General features: G+C 40.2%; 1 protein-coding gene across 1 annotated transcript in view; it reads right to left on the minus strand.

Annotated features, from left to right (window-relative positions):
* Positions 1-21,832, minus strand: part of MED12L (mediator complex subunit 12L) — a 518,530-nt gene that overhangs the window by 362,701 nt on the left and 133,997 nt on the right. Inside the window, 4 exon segments of the mRNA XM_042780849.1 lie at positions 16,156-16,292; positions 16,580-16,679; positions 17,418-17,567; positions 17,697-17,825. Coding sequence (XP_042636783.1) covers positions 16,156-16,292; positions 16,580-16,679; positions 17,418-17,567; positions 17,697-17,825 — 516 coding nt within the window.

Consider the following 21,832-nt stretch of genomic DNA (forward strand, 5'->3'; position numbering starts at 1 on the left):
TAGCTTAGAGCCTAAGGCACTTGACTGCTAACCAGAAGGCTGACGGTTCAAACCCACTAGCCACTCCTGGGAAGGAAGATGGGGCAATCTACTTCCCTAGTGATACTGCCTCAGAAACCCAAGGAGGGGTCGCTATGAGTCGGGTCTGACTCGATGGCACATAACAACAACAACATCCCTATTTTACAGTAAGAAAACTAAGGTTCAGAGAGGTTAAGTAATATCACCAAGGGCGCAGTGATAGAAAGTGGCAGAATAGGGAGTCCTTATTCAAAAGGCCAACTCTCTGCTGTACCACGCTGCTGTTCCCATCATGCGTGAATCAACATCACTTGAAGCACAAGGAGTATGACAGATCCAAGAGGATTTCCTGGGGCTCAAACAGACCCAGGCCAGGCCAGTACTGCCATCCTCTATTCCAGCCTAGACTTCTATCCCAACAAACTGACTTCTAATCTACTTGACACAGAAGATAAATGGACTAGTGAAGTAGCAAAGACCTTATTTTGCACAAAATGTTTTCTAGAGTAGTCATTCATAAAAGGCAGAGATTCATTTTGTTCCTGATTTTATTTTCACCATCTACCATAAGAACAGACACATAAGAAGCTCACTAGGTATTTTTTTTAATGAAAGAGTAAAAGCAATATACTGTGCTACATGAAGTCAAAGAAAAAACAAGATAAGAGGTATGTTGGAAGAGGGGACAGGATTTACATCCTGCCTGCCCACATACATTGTTTGTTCTTGTTAGGTGCTGTCGAGTCATTTCCGACTCACAGTGACCCTATGCACAGCAGAACGAAACACTGCCTGGTCCCGCACCAGCTCCATGACCCTTGCTATACTTGAGCTCATCACCACAGCCACTGTCAATCCATCTCATTGAGAGCCTTCCCATCTTTCATCGACTGTCCACCTTACAAAGCATGACATCCTTCCCCACGTAATGATCCCTTCTTACAACGTGACCAAAGTAGGTGAGAAGAAGTCTGGCCATTCTCACCTCCAAGGAGCATTCCAGCTGCACTTCCTCCAGGACAGACCTGTTAGTTGTTTTGGCAGTGCACGGTACTTTCAGCATTCTTCACTAACACCACAGACCGATAGCATCAACTCTTCTTCGGTCTTCCTCATTCATTGTCCAGCTCTCATATGCATATGAGGCGATAGAAAATACCAAGGATTGTGTCAGGAGCACCTTAGTCCTCAAGGAGACATCTTTGCTCTTCAGCACTTGAAAGAGGTCCTTTGCAGCCAATTTGACAGTGCTATATGTCATCTGATGTTCTGACTGCTGCTTCCACTGGCATCAATTGTAGAATGAAGCAATGTCTTTGACAATTTCAATCTTTTCTCCATTTATCGTAATGCTGCTTATAGGTCCAGTTGTCAGGATTTTTTCCTTTATATTTAGATGTAATCCATATTGCAGACTATATTCTCCAATCTCTATCAGTAAGTACTTCAAGTCATTCTCACTTTTAGCAAGCAAAGTTGTGCCATAAGCTTATTACAGGTTGTTAATGATTCTTCCTCCAATTCTGAGGCCATGTTCTTCTTCATACAGTCATCTTCTTAATAAACTTCTAGGATTATTTGCCCAGCATATAGATTGAATAAGTATGGTGAAAAGATACAATCTGACGTCCTCCCTATTTGATTTTAAACCATGCAGTGTCTCCTTGTTCTATTTCAACAACAGCCTCCTCGTCTATGTACAGGTTCCTCATGAGTACAATTAAGTGTTCTGGAATTCCCATTCTTCTCAATGTTACCCATAATTTGTTATGATCCACCCAATCAAATGCTTTTGCACAGTCCATAAAACATAAGCAAATGTCTTTCTGGTATTCTTTGCTTTGAGCCAAGATCTACCTGACAACAGCACTGACATCCTTGTGTGGCAGTTACGTCTGTGTGTCAACTTGGCTGGGCCTGGTTGAGTGGCTGGGAAGCTGGTGATAGTTATTCCCCATGATGAGACTGGCAATTCCATGGGGGGGATCCACCACAAGCAGCTGAGTAGCTGCCTTTGGGATGTGGTCTGCTTCCTGTATATAAAAGAGAAGCCTTGGGGATAGTAGCTAGCTTATGGCATGCTTAGACCCTGCATGTAGCCATGTCACTGTTCAGTAGCCTGCCATGCTCTGCTGACCTTGGGACTTACAATGCACTTGAATTAATGCCCTGCCCTGTGGTTTGGTAACATCAGGACTGTGCCATTTTACTTGTCAACCTTGGGCTTGGCAGCCTCAGCAGCCAGCAGTTGTCTGGGTAAAGAAACGTCTCTAGCTCCAGGGGGCCAGGAGCAGGAGGCAGAGCTGGACCCCAAGGTTGAAGGGCTTTCACCCAACCCCTGGAGCCTGACATTTTGAACTTGGATTTAAAGCCTCCAAACTGTAAGAGAATAAACACCTATTTGTTAAGGCCATCCCATTATATATTCTTGTCAGAGTGACACTAGATAATTAGAACACCTTCATTCCACATCCTCTTCTAAATCCAGCTTGCATTTCTGGAAGTTCTCTGTCAATCTATTGCTGCGACCATTTTCGAATTGTCTTCCGTAAGATTTTACCTGCATGTGATGTTAATAATATTATTCGATAATTTCCACATTCTGTGGGATCACCTTTCTTTGGAATGGGTACAAATATGGATCTTTTCTAGTCAGTTGGCCAGGTAGCTGTCTTCGAAATCTCTTGGCATAACCAAGTGAGTCCCTCCAGTGGGGCATCTGTTTGTTGAAACATCTCAATGGGTATTCCATCAATTCCTGGAGCTTTGTTCTTTGTCAATTCCTTCACTGCAGCTTCAACCTCTTCCTTCAATACCATTGGTTCTTCATCATATGCCACCTCCTGAAATGGATGAAGATCAATCAGGTCTTTTTGGTACAATGACTCTGTGTATTCCTTCCATCTTGTTTTAATAATTCCTGCATCATTCAATATTTTGCCCATAGAATCTTTCAATATTGCAACTCCAGGCTTAATTTTTTTCCTCAGTTCTTTCAGCTTGAGAAATGCCAAGCGCATTCTTCCCTTTTGGTTTTCTAACTCCAAGTCTTTGCACATTTCATTATAGTACTTTTTTTTTTTGCTTGAGCTGCTCTTTTAAATCTTCTGTTCAACTCTTTTATCTTGTCATTTCTTCCATTTGCTTTAGCTACTCTCCACTCAAGGGCAAATTTCAGAGTCTCTTCTGACATCCATTTTGGTCTTTTCTTCCTTTCTCATCTTTTTAATACCCTCTTGCTTTCTTCATGGATGGTGTTCTTGATGTCATCCCATAATTCTGGCTTTCAGTCACTGGTATTCAAATGCATCATATCTATTCTTCAGATAGTCTCTAAATTCAGGAGGGATATATTCAAGGTCATATTTGGGCTCTTGCAGACTTGTTTTAATTGTCTTCAACTTCAAGTTGAACTTGCACGTGAGCAGTTGATGGTCTGTTCTGCAATCAACTCCTGGACTTGTTTTGGCTAAAGATAATGGGCTTTTCCATCGCCTCTTGCCAAAGTTGTAGTCAATCTGATTCCTGTGTACTCCATCTGGCTAAGTCCATATGTATAACTGCCATCTGTGTTGCTGAAAGAAAGTATTTGCCATGAGTAAATTGTTGGTCTTGCAAAATTCTATCATGCAATTCCAGTGTTATTTCTGTCACCAAAGCCAAATTTTCCACCTACTGGTAATTCTTCTTTGTTTCCAACTTTTGCATTCCAGTCACCAGTGATAATTAACACATCAGTTGCATACCTGGCCAATTTCAGACCGCAGAAGTTTATAAAAATCTTCAATTTCTTCATCTTTGACGGTTGGTGCATAAGTTTGATTAATTGTAGAATTAACTGGTCTCCTTTGGAGGCATATGGATATTATCCTATCACTGACAGCATTGTACTTCAGGACAGATCTTGAAACATCCTTTGCAATGATGAATGCCACACCATTCCTCTTCAAATTGTCATTCCTGGCATAGTAGATCATATGATTGTCTGATTCAAAATGGCTAAAACCAGTCCAATTCAGCTCACTAATGCCTAGGATATCAATCTTTATGCATTCCATTTCATTTTTGACAACTTCCAATTTTCCTAGATCCATACTTCATACATTCCATAATTATTAATAGATGTTTGCAGCTGTTTTGCCTCAAACTGAGTTGTGCCACATGAGCAAATAGAGGTCCCAAAAGCTTTACTTTATCCGTATCATTAAGGTTCCCTCTACTCTGATGATGCAGCTATCCTACTCTTATTTCGAGTACCTTCCAACCTAAGGAGCTGGTCTTCCTGCACTGTACTGGACAATGTTTCAGGGCTATTCATAAAGTTGCCCAGTAAATATCAGACAGTGTTTCTCTGCTATTCATAAGGTTTTCCATAGCCAATTCTTTGAGAAGTAGATGGCCTCTTCCTTCTTCCTAGTCTGTCAGCTGCGCTGAAACCTGTGCACCATGTGCAACCCCATTGGCATTTTAGAGACACTGGTGGCACAGCCTCAAGCCTCACAGCAACACACAAGCCACCACAGTATGACAAATTGACAGACAAGTTTGTTTCCCTTAGCTGTTGGAAACTTCTCAGCCCTCCCCTTACCTGGTTCCCATGGTTCTGTCATCCTGGGATCTTCCCCCACTTCCTGCCTCTTGGGTTTGGGGACTGTCTCCCTCCCCTACCTGGATCCCTTGGCTCTGTCTCGTCCCTGGCTCTTCCCCTACTTCCCGCATCTGGGTGTGGGGCCTGTCTGCCTCCCCTTACCTGGATTTCCGTGGCTCTGTCTCATCCCCAGCTCTTCCCGTGTCTGGGTGTTCCCACATATACACATACACATTTACTTAATACAGGGAGAAAATAAAATCTGACTTTACCAAATACTTGATTAACTGTGGAACATTAGAGGCATTCCCATTCTTGATTTAATGAGTCAGTGATGTTGGTCCCAACATTATTAGTTAGCATCCTTCTGAAAGATTTAGCCAATGTGAAGAAAAAGGAGTTAACTATTTGAGAGAACATGGCACTATTACTGCAGTTTGTATATGATGATTATGTCCCATGTCAATTCAGAAAATCAATTGGAAAATTTTATTAAAACTAATAAAAGTGTTGAGTACCAACAACTGGAAACAATAAACAAGCAAAAGGTAATGGACAATATGGGGGGGGATCCTAAAGAATATTATGTAGAGTGCAATCCCATTTATGTTGAGCCTGTTAATGTTGTAAACTTACACATAAATACCTATATATATAAATGATATAGACTAAAATTAACTGATTATTGCTAGGATATATGAGTCTTTATTTTATATCAGGCTCCGTTCTCCTGCCTTACACAATTCTATGCTTTCATGCTGAGCAAACTAAGGCCTACAAGTTAAGTAACTTGTCAACATCCCAAGCTACTAAGTGCCAGAGCTAAGAGTCAAACATAGGTTATCTGGCTCCAGAGAAGGGGCTTCTCCCCCTGCCCTTTTTTTTTTGCAATTGTGATTTGGGTGAAATTTTACAGAGCAAATTGGCTTTCTATTCAATTCATACTCGTTTTGTTTTGTGATGCTGATTGCAATCCCCACATTGTAACAGCACTCTTCCCACTTCTTCCCTACATTTACCATTTCCCTTCATCCTTCTTTCCTATCCCTTTCTGCCTCCTTAGCTTTATCCCTGGGCAAATGATGTCGTTTTGATCTTGTATGATGGATTGCTCTAATGAGTATGTACCTCTCTGGTGTCATTCATTGTTCACCTTATAAAGGAGTTTTCATGTCAAACTGCCTTCCTTCTATGCAGGGGAGGAGGACAGAGGTCCAAGTCATAGCCTGAAAAGGACTTAATCTCAAAAATGTATTTAAGTACTCCATATATAATAATCACAGAGAAAAAAAGTTCTATAAAGCCAATAAACAAAGAAAGGATAAATGGACACAAAATACAAAAACTGCTAAGGTGCGTCTAACAGCACTGTTCCTATGACCTCATGAACTTAGGACAAACACACAATGGTAAAAAACTGAAATCACTATTAATTCTGTTGCAAATAATCAACATTAATGGTGCTATCTACCTCTATAATAAAAATATCACAAATGTGAACAAAAGGGATTCATCTTAAGGGGAATCTGCCACCTTATTATTTCTGTGAGTGGAAGAAGAGGATAAACATAACAAAGTAAGCATAACTCAACTCTTATTCAAGTATCCAGTCTCATTAGAGTCTGTAGAAACTAAGCACAGGTCTTCCAACATTTAGTAATGAAGGGAAAATAATTGGCAACTACATCTGAAAGATAAGCATTCTTCAGAAATTAAAAGATGCTTGGTGACATTATTTGCTAATTTCAAGTAAAAAAATTTTTAATATACTACCTATACCATAAAAGGAGAGGGAGAGATCGATGACACTACTTAAAACTACTGAGCAAAAGGATTTGAGATCAGATACTGAATAAAACTCTTTAATGGCACTTTTGTCTGAAACTAAAAGATGTGTATAAATAAAATCAATCATTCTCAGTCAGTATCACACAAAATGGTCATATTTGGATAAAAGTATTATTCATATTACAGCACCAATAAATACCACATAATAATATAGAGAGAAGTGATATTAACAAGTCCTGTAGCATGCAATCTGAGGCACATTATAGAGATATGGATGAATTTCAAGAATTAATAAGTTACAAATTATTCTAAACTTCTAATAAGATCATACTTGCAAACAGCATTTCTACACCATGTAAGGTAATAAGTTAAAGACTATTAACTACAAACTCGCAAGATTTATAATTTAAATGCAAATGATATTCATTTTGGGGGGGATAATTATTATACATATAAGGAGCTCTGATGGTTAGTGTAGTGGTTACTGCATTTGGCTATAACCAAAAGGTCAGTAATTCAAACCCACTAGATGCTCCACAGAAGAAAGATGAGATGGTCTGCTTCCATAAAGATTTACAGTCTTGGAAACTTACCAGGCGTTGCTATGGGTCAGAATCAACTTGATGACAGTGAGTGTGTTTTTTGTTTTGTTTTATTACATATATGGAAACATATATATGTGTTTCCATATGTGTATTTCCAAAAGGTGTTTGGGATGGTTGATTTTTGACAGAGAAGGAACATATTTTCCTAGTCTCATGTCCTTAGAATCAATCAATGTTGATAGTCATTAGGCCTCATCTCAAAAATAAAACACAGCATGGAAGCTAAAGTACTTCCTTTTTCTTTTTCTAAGCAGAGTTAAAAATAGTACAGCTCTGGGTTCTGAGAAAGAGAAGTAGATAAGAAAACAAAATTAGACAATTCCTCTAAGTATTTAAATCAACTAATTAATTGTAATTAATGTGCACTGTGCCAAAAATGAATATGCTATCCCTCAGTTAATTACTGACATTTAGATAACACAAATGCAAAAAATGGGAGAGTTTTGAAAAATAATGCGATTTCATGGTAACAGGAGTCACACATGGAATGAATTATAATTGTAAAGTAAAGCCCTCAAAAAGTGCATTTCTCTCATACTTAAAATAATTAAATCACTGGAGTTAATTTCTAAGAGGCATTACTGTATGTTACAATACATTTTAAGCCTTGCCTTTTACAAAGAATGAAGGAAACAGGTGGGAGGGAGGAAAAAGGGGAAAGCTTTTTGATGACACTGAATTTCTGTTTATAGTGCTGAAAATTAGTCAAGGGATATTGGTGATGATTGTACAATAGAGTAACACCTGCAAAAGCCAGAACCAGATTAAAGTGGTAACATGTCAGAGGACGAAAACGCAAATATTTTCCACTAAATAGAGAGCAAGAGAAAAACAGTGATTGCACCCTGTCGAAGGCGGAAAACTTGCAAAATCTGGAAAAACAAGGCAGTCCCAGGGAGTTTCAGTTTTCACAGGTTTCACGGTATAATTAATGCAATTAGTGTCACTAAATTGCAAGTGAAAATCTTGAATTGGAAAATACTGTGTTACCTAAACCTTCACAAAAAATAAAAAAGAAGAATGAAGGAAACATACTGACAATAAGGAGAGAAATATAAATTTCTGTAATGGTACTATGTTCTACTCACTGGACAACCAAGTCACCCAGACAAGAACAATAACTGGCATTTATTAAAGTCCTTACCATAAGCTACTGTATGGAGTACATTCTGTTAGGAAGGCCACTGCACAGACAAGGCTATACAAGTCTAAAGCTATGCCTGGACACACAACTTTCCCATTATGGTAATACAAATGACCTTTCACTAATCGACTTATTTTAAACAAAGAAAAAAATGGTACTTGTAAAAGATTAGCACCACTTCCATTTGGTGTCCAGTGGGTAGAGGCATAACTTCTGAAGCACAGTACACCTGGCTCAGCCATGGCTGAGCATTATCAACAACCTAAAGTCAGTGCTCTGGTAGCATAGTGCCTAAGGCACTTGACTGCTAACCAGAAGGCTGGCGGTTCAAACCCACCAGCCACTCCTCGGAAGGAAGGTTGGGCATTCCTACTTCCGTAGTGATACTGCCTCGGAAACCCAAGGAGGGGTCGCTATGAGTCGGGGCCGACTCGATGGCAAATAACAACAACAACAACAAAGTCAGTGCACACAGATCTCCACAAGAAGCCATCCACATGTGATTCTGTTGCTTGCTTGACTTTTGTCTTACTCGATCCTTCTTATCTTCGGTGTTCATTTGAAAAAGTGACTTCTTTTTCCCTTACATTAAACCATAATATGACCTAAATTCACACATTCTATCTCCCCACATGGGAGCTCTCTCATCCTATGAGATTTTACTGTGGACATCTCACGCTGGGTGGGTCAATCCCACTCAACTATTCCCAGTTTTTCAGTCTTTAACTCTGAAAAATCAAAGAATTTAAAGGGCCTGATAGATACTGCCTGTGCTTTATGGATTAGTAAACTATGCAATGAATGTGTGGGTGCAAGGTAGCCCCAAGGGCCCCACTGTTAAGTCTTTAATCATATTACTTCCATTTGCTGGAGTTTTTTAACTGATTCTCTAAGTGTATCAGTCAATAATAATCACAACAGTGTTTACTGAGTACCTATTTACATGATAGGCACTAAAGATACTGAAATGTTTTACCAATAAGATTTCATATTGATTGAGTGGCAAGATGGTGTGGACTAAGCAGACATGCTACCCAAACTCTCTACAAAAAGGACCTGAGAAACCAAGTGAAATAGACACAGATGATAATCCTAGAACCCCGAGCTTCAAAAGAAAAGGTTAAAGCAATAGATCAAATACTGATTAGAAGAAACTGAATGAAAATGGTGAACAAGGAGACATACAGAGTGGTAAATTTTCAATCGACCTGGCACATTGGCAGTAAATCTTTACGGAAGTAGATTGTCCTGTCTTCCATCCATGGACAATCTGGTGGGTTTGAACTGCCAACCTTCTGGTTAGCAGTCAAATGCCTTAGGCACTGCACCATCAGAGCTCCGTATCCATGAATATAGTAGAGCATAAAGGGGACAAAGTTATGAAAACTTCTGAGCTATAACTAAACACCTTGAGGAAATGATTCACTGGGCCTGGGGGCTCAGGACCAGAGTCTCAGGGGACACTAAGGTCAACTGGCACAAAAAAAAAATCAAAGAAAATGTTCTATATCCTACCTTACTATGCAGAGATTAAAGTCTTAAAAACTTGTGAGAGGTCATTTAAGATGCAATAATTGGTCTTTCCTCATCCAGAGCAAAGAAGAAATAAGAAAATTAAAGATGCATGCAAAACAATTAGTGTAAAGGACTAATGGACCATGCATACCTCAGCCTCCATGATTCCAAGACTAGAAGAACTAGATGGTAACTGGCTACCACTGCTGACCTCTCTGAAAGGTCCCGGACAGAGTTGGAGAAAAATGTGGACTAAAACTCAAAAACAATAAAAAAAAAAAAAAAAAAACAAAACAGGCTTACTGGCCTGATAGATTGGTGGAACTCCCAAAGCTATGGCTGTTAGACACCTTTCAGGCCCGTAACTGAACTCACCCCCCACGGCTCACCTTTTAGCAAGCCATAGGGATATAAGGTGAACAACACCAGGGAGGTACATACTTATTAAAACAATCAACTGTATGACATCAAAAGGGCAGCATTTGCCCAGGGATAAAGCTCAGAAGGTAGAAAGGGGTAGAAAAGAACGAAGGGAAACAGTAAACAAAGGGAAGAATTGTGAAGAGAGCACTTATATTGTGGGGACTGCAATCAATGTACTGAAACAAAACGTACATGAACTGTTGAATGGAAACTAAGTCGCTCTGTAAACAACTTTCACCCAAATCTAAATAAAAAGTTAGGAAAAGAAAGATGAAGTGAGATACTGAGGGGATTAAAAAAAAAAGATTCCTGTATCATTTTCAAGCTATCAGGAATAGAAACATCCAACTTACTAATGAGGAAACTGAGACTCATCAAGAGTTATGGGAACTGTTCACAGTGCTCCCAAAGCAACACTCTCTGCTGTAGTCATTGTTAGCTGTCATCCAGTCGGCCCCAACTCATGGCAACCCCATGAGTTTCAGAACAAAATGGCTCCATAAGGTTTCCTAGGCTATAATCTCTGTGGAAGTGGCTCTGCAGGCCTTTTTTCTTCATAGTCGCTGGGTGGGTTCAAACCACCAGCTATAGGCTAGCAGCTGATCATAAACTGCTTGCATCACCAGGGCTCCTGAAGAAATTTACTAACCAGTTAATTTTATAGCTGAGAGCTCACCCATCAGCTTACTTTTACCTCCACCTGCATGTATTCTCTTGTACACCTGAGTAAAGCTAAACCACTGATAAAGCTGATATATATATAAATCTCTATTGTACCCACCCATATGCTTCCAAGACAAATTTTATAGCTGGATTTGTCCCTCCAGTTCACAGCTCCAGCAGCTTTTTTAAATGATCCCACTAAAAAATTCAATAAATATCTACTGAACACCTGTCGGGCCCCAGGCATGGCACTAAAAGCTGATCATACATCAGTGAGAAAATACTCTAACCTCATAGAACTACAGACTCCCTGGCAGACAAACATGAAGCAAGCAAAGCAACAACAGAAACCAAGCGTTGAGTGTCTTTTAAATCACAGTGGTCAGCCAGAATTCTCAAGGCACATTGATGCAGACCAGGAGGCCCTGTGCCAGAGGTGTTATGCACACTTTTGTCATTCAAAATATCAGTATGAACTCATCACATCTGTTCACACAATTCTTCACAAGTATGTTAAGCATAAAACAAATACAAACACTAGAGATGCAGGTTTTCAGGATTGTGGTGCATGACGTTTTTGGTGCAATCGCAGGGAAAAAGTGCTGCTGCTGCTGCTGTTCTGGAAAGTTCTGTTCAGGGCAGCTGGGTCAGCCTTTTCATTACTCAGGAGAAAGTTTGCTTCCTTGGGTACCAAAGAGAGAAGTTAGAAGGCAGCTCTTCCTGCCACCGTTAGACCTTCCCTTCTGTCCGTGTCCCCAAAGATCTCAAAGATGCAGCTGCTTTTCCCCTCCACCCAACATAATAAGGAGAGACCACAAGAGGAAGGAAGTAGCTCAAGGGCTCTGTAAGGCTAAAGGGACACATTCCCCTTCATTCTACTGCTCAGAGGGCAGGTCAGCACTGTGACCTCCACCTTCCAACCAAATGAGACAGACTTGATCAGGGCCAGGAATCAGAGGTCCCTATCCAGTTGCCATCAAGTCGATTCTGAGTCATGGCACCCCCATGTGTTACAGAGTGGAACTGCTCCATAGCATATTCTTGGCTATAACCTTTATGAGAGATGATCACCAGGCCTTTCTTCCACTCAACTTTAGTTTAGTGCAAACCATTTGTACCACAACGAACAAATACCTCAGGCAAGAACTCCCCTGTCAGAGTGTAAGGCCTCCAACCACCTCATCACCCACACTATAAATGGTTCTAAAGTACAGAAAAATAAATGAGTAAGTGTCTAAAACACATAAGAAGAGGTAGAAAGTAGCACACACCTAAGCAAACATGGACAGCAGACACGCTGCTTAGCCTCCTAAGTGTTTTAAGAATTAGGAAATTTTATATGCATGCATACATACAGCTTCTCTTGAAATGTTGGAAGGTCAGACAACAGTGGGTCCACAATCCCCAAAAGAATCCAACAGTGGCTGCCCTATTCAGGCAGGGCATGGTCATTTTCTGGTCCTCTAGGCCCCCACTCCTTTGGCTGCCTTAAACACGACAGCACAGCTCACAAGTCTACACCACCTGCCAGGCCACTGCAGGACAGGAGTCTCTGAACATAAAGATGACAGTATTTATACCTCATGCTACACTGAAAGACATTCAAGTAGCATAGACATAAAGTAAACATTAGGGGTTTTGAGATTTCTGTTTTCTCCATCCTTGTAACACTATTCAGGCTCTGACACCAAACTGATAGCTAAGGACACACAGAAACAGGAGGTTGTAAGGGATGATGCACACCACGTGGAATTAGTGACAGTGTGCCAGAGGCTTGGCAATCCTCCAACAAAGGGCACAGTGGCAGCTCCTATTCTCACAATCCTGACACAGTCCAACCATGGGGCAGGATCCAGGCCTCAATCGGCTTCAGCCCATACATTACTGTTCCCAACAGCACTCATCAGAAACTAAATCTGATTACACACACAAATCTGAACTCAGACCCCCCCTAGTTTCTCCCATCAGACAGCTGCTACTCTCATCTCTAAAAGGAAGTAAGAGGGATTTGTTTACCCTTAACAGTTCCAGAGAAAAGGGAAACGAGGAGGGTGAAGCATGCCAAGTTTCCCAAAGGAAACATGGGGAAGCAGGCTGTACAAGCCAGGGCCTAGGTTTACCTAAACAAAACTTCAAACAAGCAAATCTCAAAGCCACTGTAAACTTTGGTAATTTTTCCTCTTATCTATCATGCTGTTTAAGTTCTGAGACAAATTCTGAAACCACAGAGGAGGAAGTACATTTCAAAAATGTGTTTCTGAATCCTAATCACACCACTCTGCATAATTCCCTCTTACCAAAGAATTAGGAGCTCTAATATATTGGTTCTTCCAATACAATACTGATGATTACTGTAATAATTATTGATAATAAAAAAATGTAAAACATACTTGAATAGAGTTTCACAATGCTCAATGTGCTTACATTTCCTTAGAAATGAAAAGGGAAATAAGTATTTTACTTCTCTTTAACAGGTGGGCACTAAGGCACACAGCATGTAAAACTTGCTCTGTGGGAGGAAGATGAGGTGATCTACTTCTGTAGAGATTTACAGCCTTAGAAACCCAATGGGGGTCACTAAGAGTCAGCATCAACTGGATGGCAATGGGTTTGGTTTTTGTTTGGCAAGATCACACAGCTGATCAGAGCCAACACAGCTCTGCTGCCTATACATGAATTCCAGAAATATATGAAGCAACCCAGTAGTCAAGAAAACATTAATCCCTGGTGATATTCTCCAGACAAAACTTTGTCATTTGCATACATACACATACACACCTTGATACACACACACACACACAAATGGATGTCAAAGCCACAATGTAAAAATTAATGTTAAATGTTACAGAAGGGTCCATTCACTTGTTCTTTCTACCTGATAATTAGGAAAAAGTGACTAGTCTGAATCACAAGTTTAAAATATAGTTTTGTTTTACTCATAAAACAGCATGTTCTTGTTGTTGTCATGTGCAGTCGAGTCAGCCCCGACTCATAGCGACCCCTCCTTGGGTTTCCGAGGCGGTATCACTATGGAAGTAGATTGCCCAACCTTCCTTCCAAGGAGTGGCTGGTGGGTTTGAACTGCCAGCCTTCTGGTTAGCAGTCAAGTGCCTTAGACACTATGCTACCAGAGCTCCTATGAAACAGCATATTAACCACAAAGAAGCACATTTACTGACAGCAAATCCTTCCAGAGTTGAGTCAATATTCAACATAACTAGGGCTAAACACGGCAACACTGATGATCTTCCAAGGATGTGGGGCAGCTAGTGGGCTAACCTGAGCAGCTACTGCCCTCTAGTGGCATGACCCTCCCCAGCGCCTGGGTAAGAACATGTAGAGAGGAAGCTTAGAATGGCATTCTCCAAACATTTCTCACATATCCTTTCTATTTTTTAACACAAAATTTTTTAGTAAAATTCCTCAATATGTATATATTAATTTATAACTTTTATACCTATACTGCCATAATACTATACTACTTACAAAACAGACAAAATGGAACTACTTAAAGCATGAGGTTTTGAAAAACATGATCTAAATATAAATTTTAATAATTTCCTCTCACACAGCAATGGTTAACCTCAAACACTTCATTTTGGAGACAACTTCACTTTGAAGAAAACCCCACAGTGCGATTTTATTCAGTAACATCACAACATAATTTCTGCCTTTGATAAGACAAATTATACCCTAATTATCATTTTCCTTTTAGAGTGCTTGTGGGTAACTGAAGTCCCTGTAGGTGAAAAAGCAATAATTTAAGTTGGTCAGTTAATTCACTAGAAAGTTATGTAGTCATGCTAACCACAAAACTGACGTGGTTTTCACAAACTTGGTTAAAACCCTCATCAGGTACTAGTTTTCTCTAAACCTTCAGGCAAGATTAACAATCCAGAAGAACACCTTGAACTTTGAGTATCCCTGCTTTGCTTCCAGAAAGCTCACTTCTCCAAATGAAAACTCCTAGGACTCTTGAAGTCTTTTATCAAAGGGAGTGTTTATTACAAACAAAGGACTTGAAGGTTTCAACTCCAGAGCACAGTAGCACTCCAACCTGCCTCAAAAAGTAAAGAATTATGCAGACTGACATCATGAAGTACTGGCCTACTGAAGTATTTCTACTGACACTCACAATGAGTTAGAAAATACACACAACCTGTACCTCACTCAGCATCCTGGGATCCTAGTTGGCATCAATGAACCACAGCTTTGAGAAGCAGGGTGAAAACGTACAAACTTTTCCAAGGAGTGCAACAGTGAAACATGTATCAGACTCACATAAAGACAGGAAGAGGAAAGACTTTTGGTGGTTGTTTTTGTTGTTTTATCTCGTTTCCACATATGCATTTCCAAAGGTTTGTTTGAAAATCAAAGACATCTACAGTTAGTTAACTAAGGCATTCCTCAAAGGGGGATGGTTGTTATTGGGTACCATGGAGTCCATTCTGACTCATGGCAACCCTATGTGATAGACTACAACTGCCCCACTGAGTTTTCTTGGCTGTAATCTTTATGGGGACAGATCGCTAGGTTTTTCTCCCACAGAGCTGATGGGTAAGTCTGAACTGCCAACCTTTTGCTGAGCACCTGAGTACTTTATCGCTGTGCCACTAGGGCTCCTTTCAAAGGTGGGTAACAGGTCTTAACATTTACCTCTGCTTTCCTGTGCTCAGCACAAACTGGATACAAACAGGCAGTTCTCATTGTGAAAAGAAGATAAACTTTTTATCTCCCCCAAAGAAGGCTGGGGGAGGAAGGGACCTGAAAATCCTATGCTTATAAAGTAATTTGTTAATGAAACAATCTGTTGCTAGAAAAAATAAAATTTGACTAAGGCATTTTCAAAGACCATGACCACACTACTCTCTGATGTGCTGAATATTACAGTACAGTCCCCTACATTAAAGCCAAACAACTGCATAAAGTGTAATCACTAGACTAAGGATCACACCAAAAAAAAAAAACCCAAACTCACTGCCATCAAGTCAAACCCGACTCACAGCAACCCCTCCTTGGGTTTCCAAGCCAGTATCACTACAGAAGTAGATTGTCCAACCTTCCTTCCAAGGAGTGGCTGGTGGGTTTGAACTGCCAGCCTCTGGTTAGCAGTCAAATGCCTCAGGCACTATGCTACCAGAGCTCATAGATTATGGATACTCTTACTCAAAACTGAATGACAGGAAGGCATGGTGAAAATCTTCTCAATCAAAAGACCTGGGTATATCAGTCCAGTGGCAATAATTTTAATAATGTTGGGTCACTTTTGCCCAACAATAGAATTACTTCAGGGCAGACATATCTTCATAAGTTAGTGTACTTCCTAGAAAAGACTTCACCAGGATTTACTGAATGAGAAAAGGATATACACCAAGAAATTGAAAGTGAAAATAAGAAATATTAACTACCTCTTGGTTGTCTTTGTTTTGGTTTGTCCAGAAAATCTTATGATAGAGTGTCTCCATTGAATTGCTGGAATCAGTTCGGTCAAAACAGTGACGATCCAAGACTTCCAATGTGTGCAAAACCCGACTAATGGTCACCCCTGGGAACAAAAATTAAGCAAGAGGCTAAAGAAACACAATGCATCATTATGTGGCACAAAAGCAGTTTTAAAGAATTACCATTTCTTGGCTGTGAAAGAATTGCCAACAAAAGCAAACCCGACATTCTATACAGCCAGGACCTACAGGGCATAAATAGAAAAACGGCCTCAAAATTCACCAGGTGGCTCTGCCAAACATTTCCTCATTCATGTGGAATGATTTATAAGACACATGGCATAAAGTCCAACATCCAAAAAAGCACTCATTCTTCTGTTGGGTTCTTTACCTGCTGTCGACTCCTGGCACTTGTCAAAAGACCACCGAACTTCCACTGCACGGCCTCTTTGTTTTATCTGCTGCTCTACCTCGTAAATCCTTGCTCGAACCTGAAAGATAACTGCTTCTAATTAACTTGTGCTTGAAAAGCCACAGTATCTGTCTAAATCATGTCATGTTTTTCCACATGAGTATACTATAGTGAACTACAATCTGGACTGTTCTGTAGGAAACACAGCCAATTGCCCAAGAAGTGCATGTTTAAACATTTTCAAATGGTGATTCCACACCAGTCTTTGATAATAAATGCTCATGAAAATAAATGCAAAAACTTTTGACAAGTGTAATTTATTTAGGACTTGATATAAAAAGTTCTACAGAATCTTCTTTGAACCATTCCTCAATGAGTTAAAGCAACTAGTAATGTTTCATTAGGAAAATTGCTTGATGAAAAAGAAGGACCCTATTTTTAGTATAACCATGATCTTGTGGCTCACATTCCTAAGTCATTGAACCAAATAACCCAGCACTAATAAAATACAACACTAAGTATCAGAGACTACTACAGTGGGAGTTGTGGGCATGTATTAGAATCACCACAATAATTACTGTGTAGGTGGTGGAAGTCTTAGCAAACAGTGTCCAGTAAAGAGTGAAAAGAAAGGTAGCAACTTCATGAACTTCTGCAGTTCAGAGGGGCTGTATTTTTCCTCACGGTTACCCAGAGATTTCAGATCAAAGCTGTGAATGACACCAAACATCTAAGATACTAAAACCCAGGCTTGGCTATGACCTGATGCTTCCCAAGAATGAAATTATCCATCTCACCACTGAAACAAAGCACATACCTGCTGGTTGAAAGCTGTGTTCCCACCTGGCATGGGCAGGCTGGAAGGGGCCACCTGCAACAGGTCCAGGGGTGAGCCTGGGTTCATGCTCTTATTCTCATTTGTGGAATAATTCCACACCAAGGCACTTGGGCAACAGAGAGTGACAGTCTGGAAATGAAGCAGGAAAACCCAGATATTCAGGGGTAGGGGAAGAGTGTAACAATAAACACAGCACTAACAATAACACCTTCTGCTTCTATATTTTGGTTTCCTGAGTTTAAAATAAGAGCATCTTACCCTCATTCTCAACTTCCCAAATGATGGCTATAACTGTGATAGAATTATTAGTCTGAAAAGGTAAAAGTCCAGCAATTGAGAAATTAAGGAAAAATCTAGTTCATAAGCTAATATCCCAGCACAAGAAGCCTAGGAATTTAATAAAAATACAGTAATCATCACTTAAAACAATAATCTTAATTTTTCCTGAAAAGTCTCGCAATTAAGAAAATGTGATGCAATTTTAAAAAAATAAGATAAAATTTAAAAACATAATTTCGAAGGTCACAAAATATGAAAGAAATTATTTAAAAACAAAAAAATATCTCAACATCTTTTATGCAGAGAATCTTCACAAATAATGCTGCAGTTAGTGATTTCATAAATGCTGGATGATCACAACCCTGGGCCAGAGTTTAGCAAATTTCTTCTACAAATGGCCAGACAGCAAATGCTTTAAGCTTTGAGGGCACAGTCTCACTTTTTTATTCCCCCTCTCTTTTCTATTTAAATAACCCTCTAAAAACCCACTCAGGCTACAGTTTGCCTTCACCCCTGTCCTAGTCAACCCTTTACACACATGAGCCTGCACTAAGCACTTTATACAAGCATTTTAATTACACTTCACAACAACCTCCTGAGGTGGGTACTATTATTGCCTAATTCTACAAAAGAGAAATGTGCTACAGATGAGATTAGTAATCAGCCCAGGTGTGACTCCAGCATACACACTGCCTCCTAACTATAGATTAAATATTATTGCTCACTTTAATTACACACTTACTGTAGGTAAACACTGTCCTGGAAGCTTTCAGTCATCATAATCTTAACCTTATGAGGTGACAAGGGAAGAACTATTATCAACCTTGCTTTACGTATGAGAAAATTGAGGCTCAAGGTTACAGTTACTAAGTAGAAGGGGAAGGCTTAAAATCAGGGCTGTGAACCATTATGCTATTGTGTCATCCAACAGCAAATTATATGAGTTTAAAGAATGGATATATTATTTCTTTCTTTTAAATGTAAAATAAACATAAAAAACTAAATTCTCAGGCGACAGTTTGTCAGTGGCAGTTATGAAGATAATCAAGTCCCTGAAGCCCGTCAACACCTCTGTCACCACTGGGCCACATCTCCACCTCCTACCTCCTGTCTGGGCGGATATGGGGCTCTTGCCTCCAGTCCATGATGAAACATTTCTCTATGTTCTTGATTCCAAAACCTCCCATCTCCAGGGCAGTGATCAATCAATACCCCTCCTCTCACATTCTCAGCCTCTCCCTCTACTCTCTACTTGGTTTATCCTTCACTTAGAAATATGCTCAAATGTGCTCGTCAAAAAAAAAAAAAACACAACTTAAAAAAAATAATACTTCCATTGACACAGCCAACTAACCATTCTCTTCTCTCTCCCTCTCAAAAGAACAGTTAGCAGTATTTCTCATCATTCTTCCATCCTCAGCCCACTTCAATCTGGCATCTCGTACATTAATCAACTGAGCCTACTAACTGCCATCAACTCTATTTCAACTCACAGTGACCCTTTAGGACGAGTAGAACTGCCCCATAGGGTTTCCCAGGCTGTAAATCTTTAAGCAAGCAGATTGCCTCACCTTTCACCTGTGCAACGGCTAGTAGGTTTGAACCAGTTAGCTCTCAGGTCAAACTTTTAGTTTACAGCCGAATACTTTAAGCACACCAGAGCTTAAATGCCACCAGAGCTCCTTACTCAACGGAAAGAGCTCTGAAAAAGATCACCAATGACCACCATATTGTCAAACCCAAAACACATTTTAACCAACTTCTTATCAGACTTCCCCAATAATATTCAGCACTGCCCACTAGCATCTCCTTTTTGAAATTTTCTGCTACCTGAAAAAGCAGTTTAGCACAGTGCTAAGGGTGGGTTCTAGATTTAACTGTATGGTTTTGAATTCCATTTTTGCAACTTATTTCCTACATGATCTATGCTGCCATTTCACAATTGATGTTATAGTAGTAATAATATCTCATAGAATGTTCTGAGCATTAAATGACTTAATATATGGAACAACATTAAGCAGTGCCTAAAATTTAAGCAATGCTATTACTACAATTCCTCTGTTCTTTTCTCTCTAGTCTGGATAAACCTTCCTGGTCTCCTCCATAGATGTCCCCTCTGCCCAACTCTTAACCTCTAGTGTCCCTCAGGTCCACAGGTCCTCTCTCACTACAAACTCCTTAGATTATCTCTTGGGATTTTGACCAGCCAACTGGCCCTGAGTGACCCAAATCCATCCACCTGACCAGTTTTGTACCCTAATCTTCAGAGTCTGACATGTAACAACCTCTTGAACATGTCCACTTGGAGGTCCTGAGGAGATATAAAAGCTGAATTTACATAGATTCTTCCAAACTGATTTCTTCTGTCTCTGTCCCCATCTCTCTCCTCCTCTCTCCTGCCCTCTCTCTCTTTCTCTCTCCCCAACTCTCCCTTTCCCTCTCTCCTTGTCTCCCACCAGCCTCTCTCTACTGTGGACAAAATAATGAAACTAAACTACACAACTGACCAGGTCAGTTCCTTGCATAAAACCCTCCTATGACACCCAATCATGAGGTCCAGGAGTCTTTATGCACTGACTCCTAACAAGTTTTATATTTTATGTTCCACTAACACCAACCTGTACATAAGATGACTGATCAGCCTCTGGGCCTTTTCCCATGCTGTTCCTTCTGGTCTGGAACATCCTTATCACCTCTTCTTACTTGGTTTGTTTTCACTCATACTGTAAGACCTAGCTCAGAACCACTTCCTTAAATTCTAGGTTGTACTAGAAATTCCACTTATTTCTTTAGCTCTATCAGTCCTTGCATATCATGTAAAAATTACCCATTTACAAATCTGTCCTCCCACCAAACAACACAGTAAACTCTCAGAGTAAAGACTGAGTCTCCATGGCCAACCCTGTCTCAAAATGCCTTAGTAAAGATACGGACATATCAAGAGCTCAAGAAATGCAAACTAAACACTAAATTCTGAGCTACTCTAGGGCAGAGCTGAATCTCATTCCTGATACTATCAGCCCAGTGACCCATACGTGCTTGATTTCCAATGACTGCACAAACAATGCTTTACAAATGATTACTCTTGATAAATAAACTGGATGTCAGAGGAACATGGAGCAAAGGGAACCAAGTCAGGATGTGAAATGAGGAAGTTAAAGAATACTGCTTGCAGGCCTTGGGTAAGATGGCGGACTAGGCAGACAGACTGCACAGACCCTCTTCAACAAAGAAAAGGGAAACCAATTAAGACACATACAGAAGAAAATCCTGGACCCCTGAGTTTTGAAGGAAAGGATATGGAAGTAGACTAAACTCCAACTAATAGAAGAACCTTCATGAAAACACCAAAAAAGGAGACACATGGAGCTGCAGTCTGTCACCAATCCTAAAGGCAAGGACGGCTTAGATATTGCCAAATGGTGTTAGGACCTAAGAAGTAAACTAAAAATTAGTCTTGCTACCCAGGGGCTGCACAGAGGACTGCACTGACGGCTGGTGAGTAAAAGGGGAAGCAGCAAAGAGGAAGGTGGGCTGAGCTGTGGACTTTTGCCTGTCCAGAGGATGTAGCCATTTTGAACGTTTACAAGCACTTTGACCATTTTGGATATTTAAAGCGACAGTGTTCTCTCAGACTCCAGGGACCTAAGAACAGGCTCCACTTGCTAGGGATCGTAAGGACATTCAGGACACAAACGACTGGAAAGGTACAATATTGCCCTTGTTACTCTTAGACCCCACACCTTCTTCGTGAACGGAAGGGCAGCCATCCCACACTCCTGCCTACTTTCTGGGCCAGCAAGTATTCCATCCCAGTCTGTGTGCTCGGATGGAGCCTAGCCACCTGTCCTGCCCAGATTTGTTTTTCTTTTTTAGTTTCTTTGTTTGTTTTTGTCTGTTTTAAATTATTATTATTATTATTATTCATTATTCTTCCCTTCCCAGGTTTTAGTTTTCAGCTTTTTCTTTCTTCCCTGTTCCTGGTTCCCATTGTTTTCTTTCTCACAGTTAACCCAATTCCTTGTTTTTCTTTTTGCATTTTTCACACTTTCTCTTCTTTATTCTCCTAGCCTATCTTTTTTCTCTTCTTGCTCACTCCCCACATATGGTGGGGT

Source organism: Orycteropus afer, unplaced genomic scaffold, assembly GCF_000298275.1.
Source record: "Orycteropus afer afer isolate SDZICR_OR568_19922 unplaced genomic scaffold, OryAfe1.0 scaffold00066, whole genome shotgun sequence".
NCBI classification, from domain to species: domain Eukaryota; kingdom Metazoa; phylum Chordata; class Mammalia; order Tubulidentata; family Orycteropodidae; genus Orycteropus; species Orycteropus afer.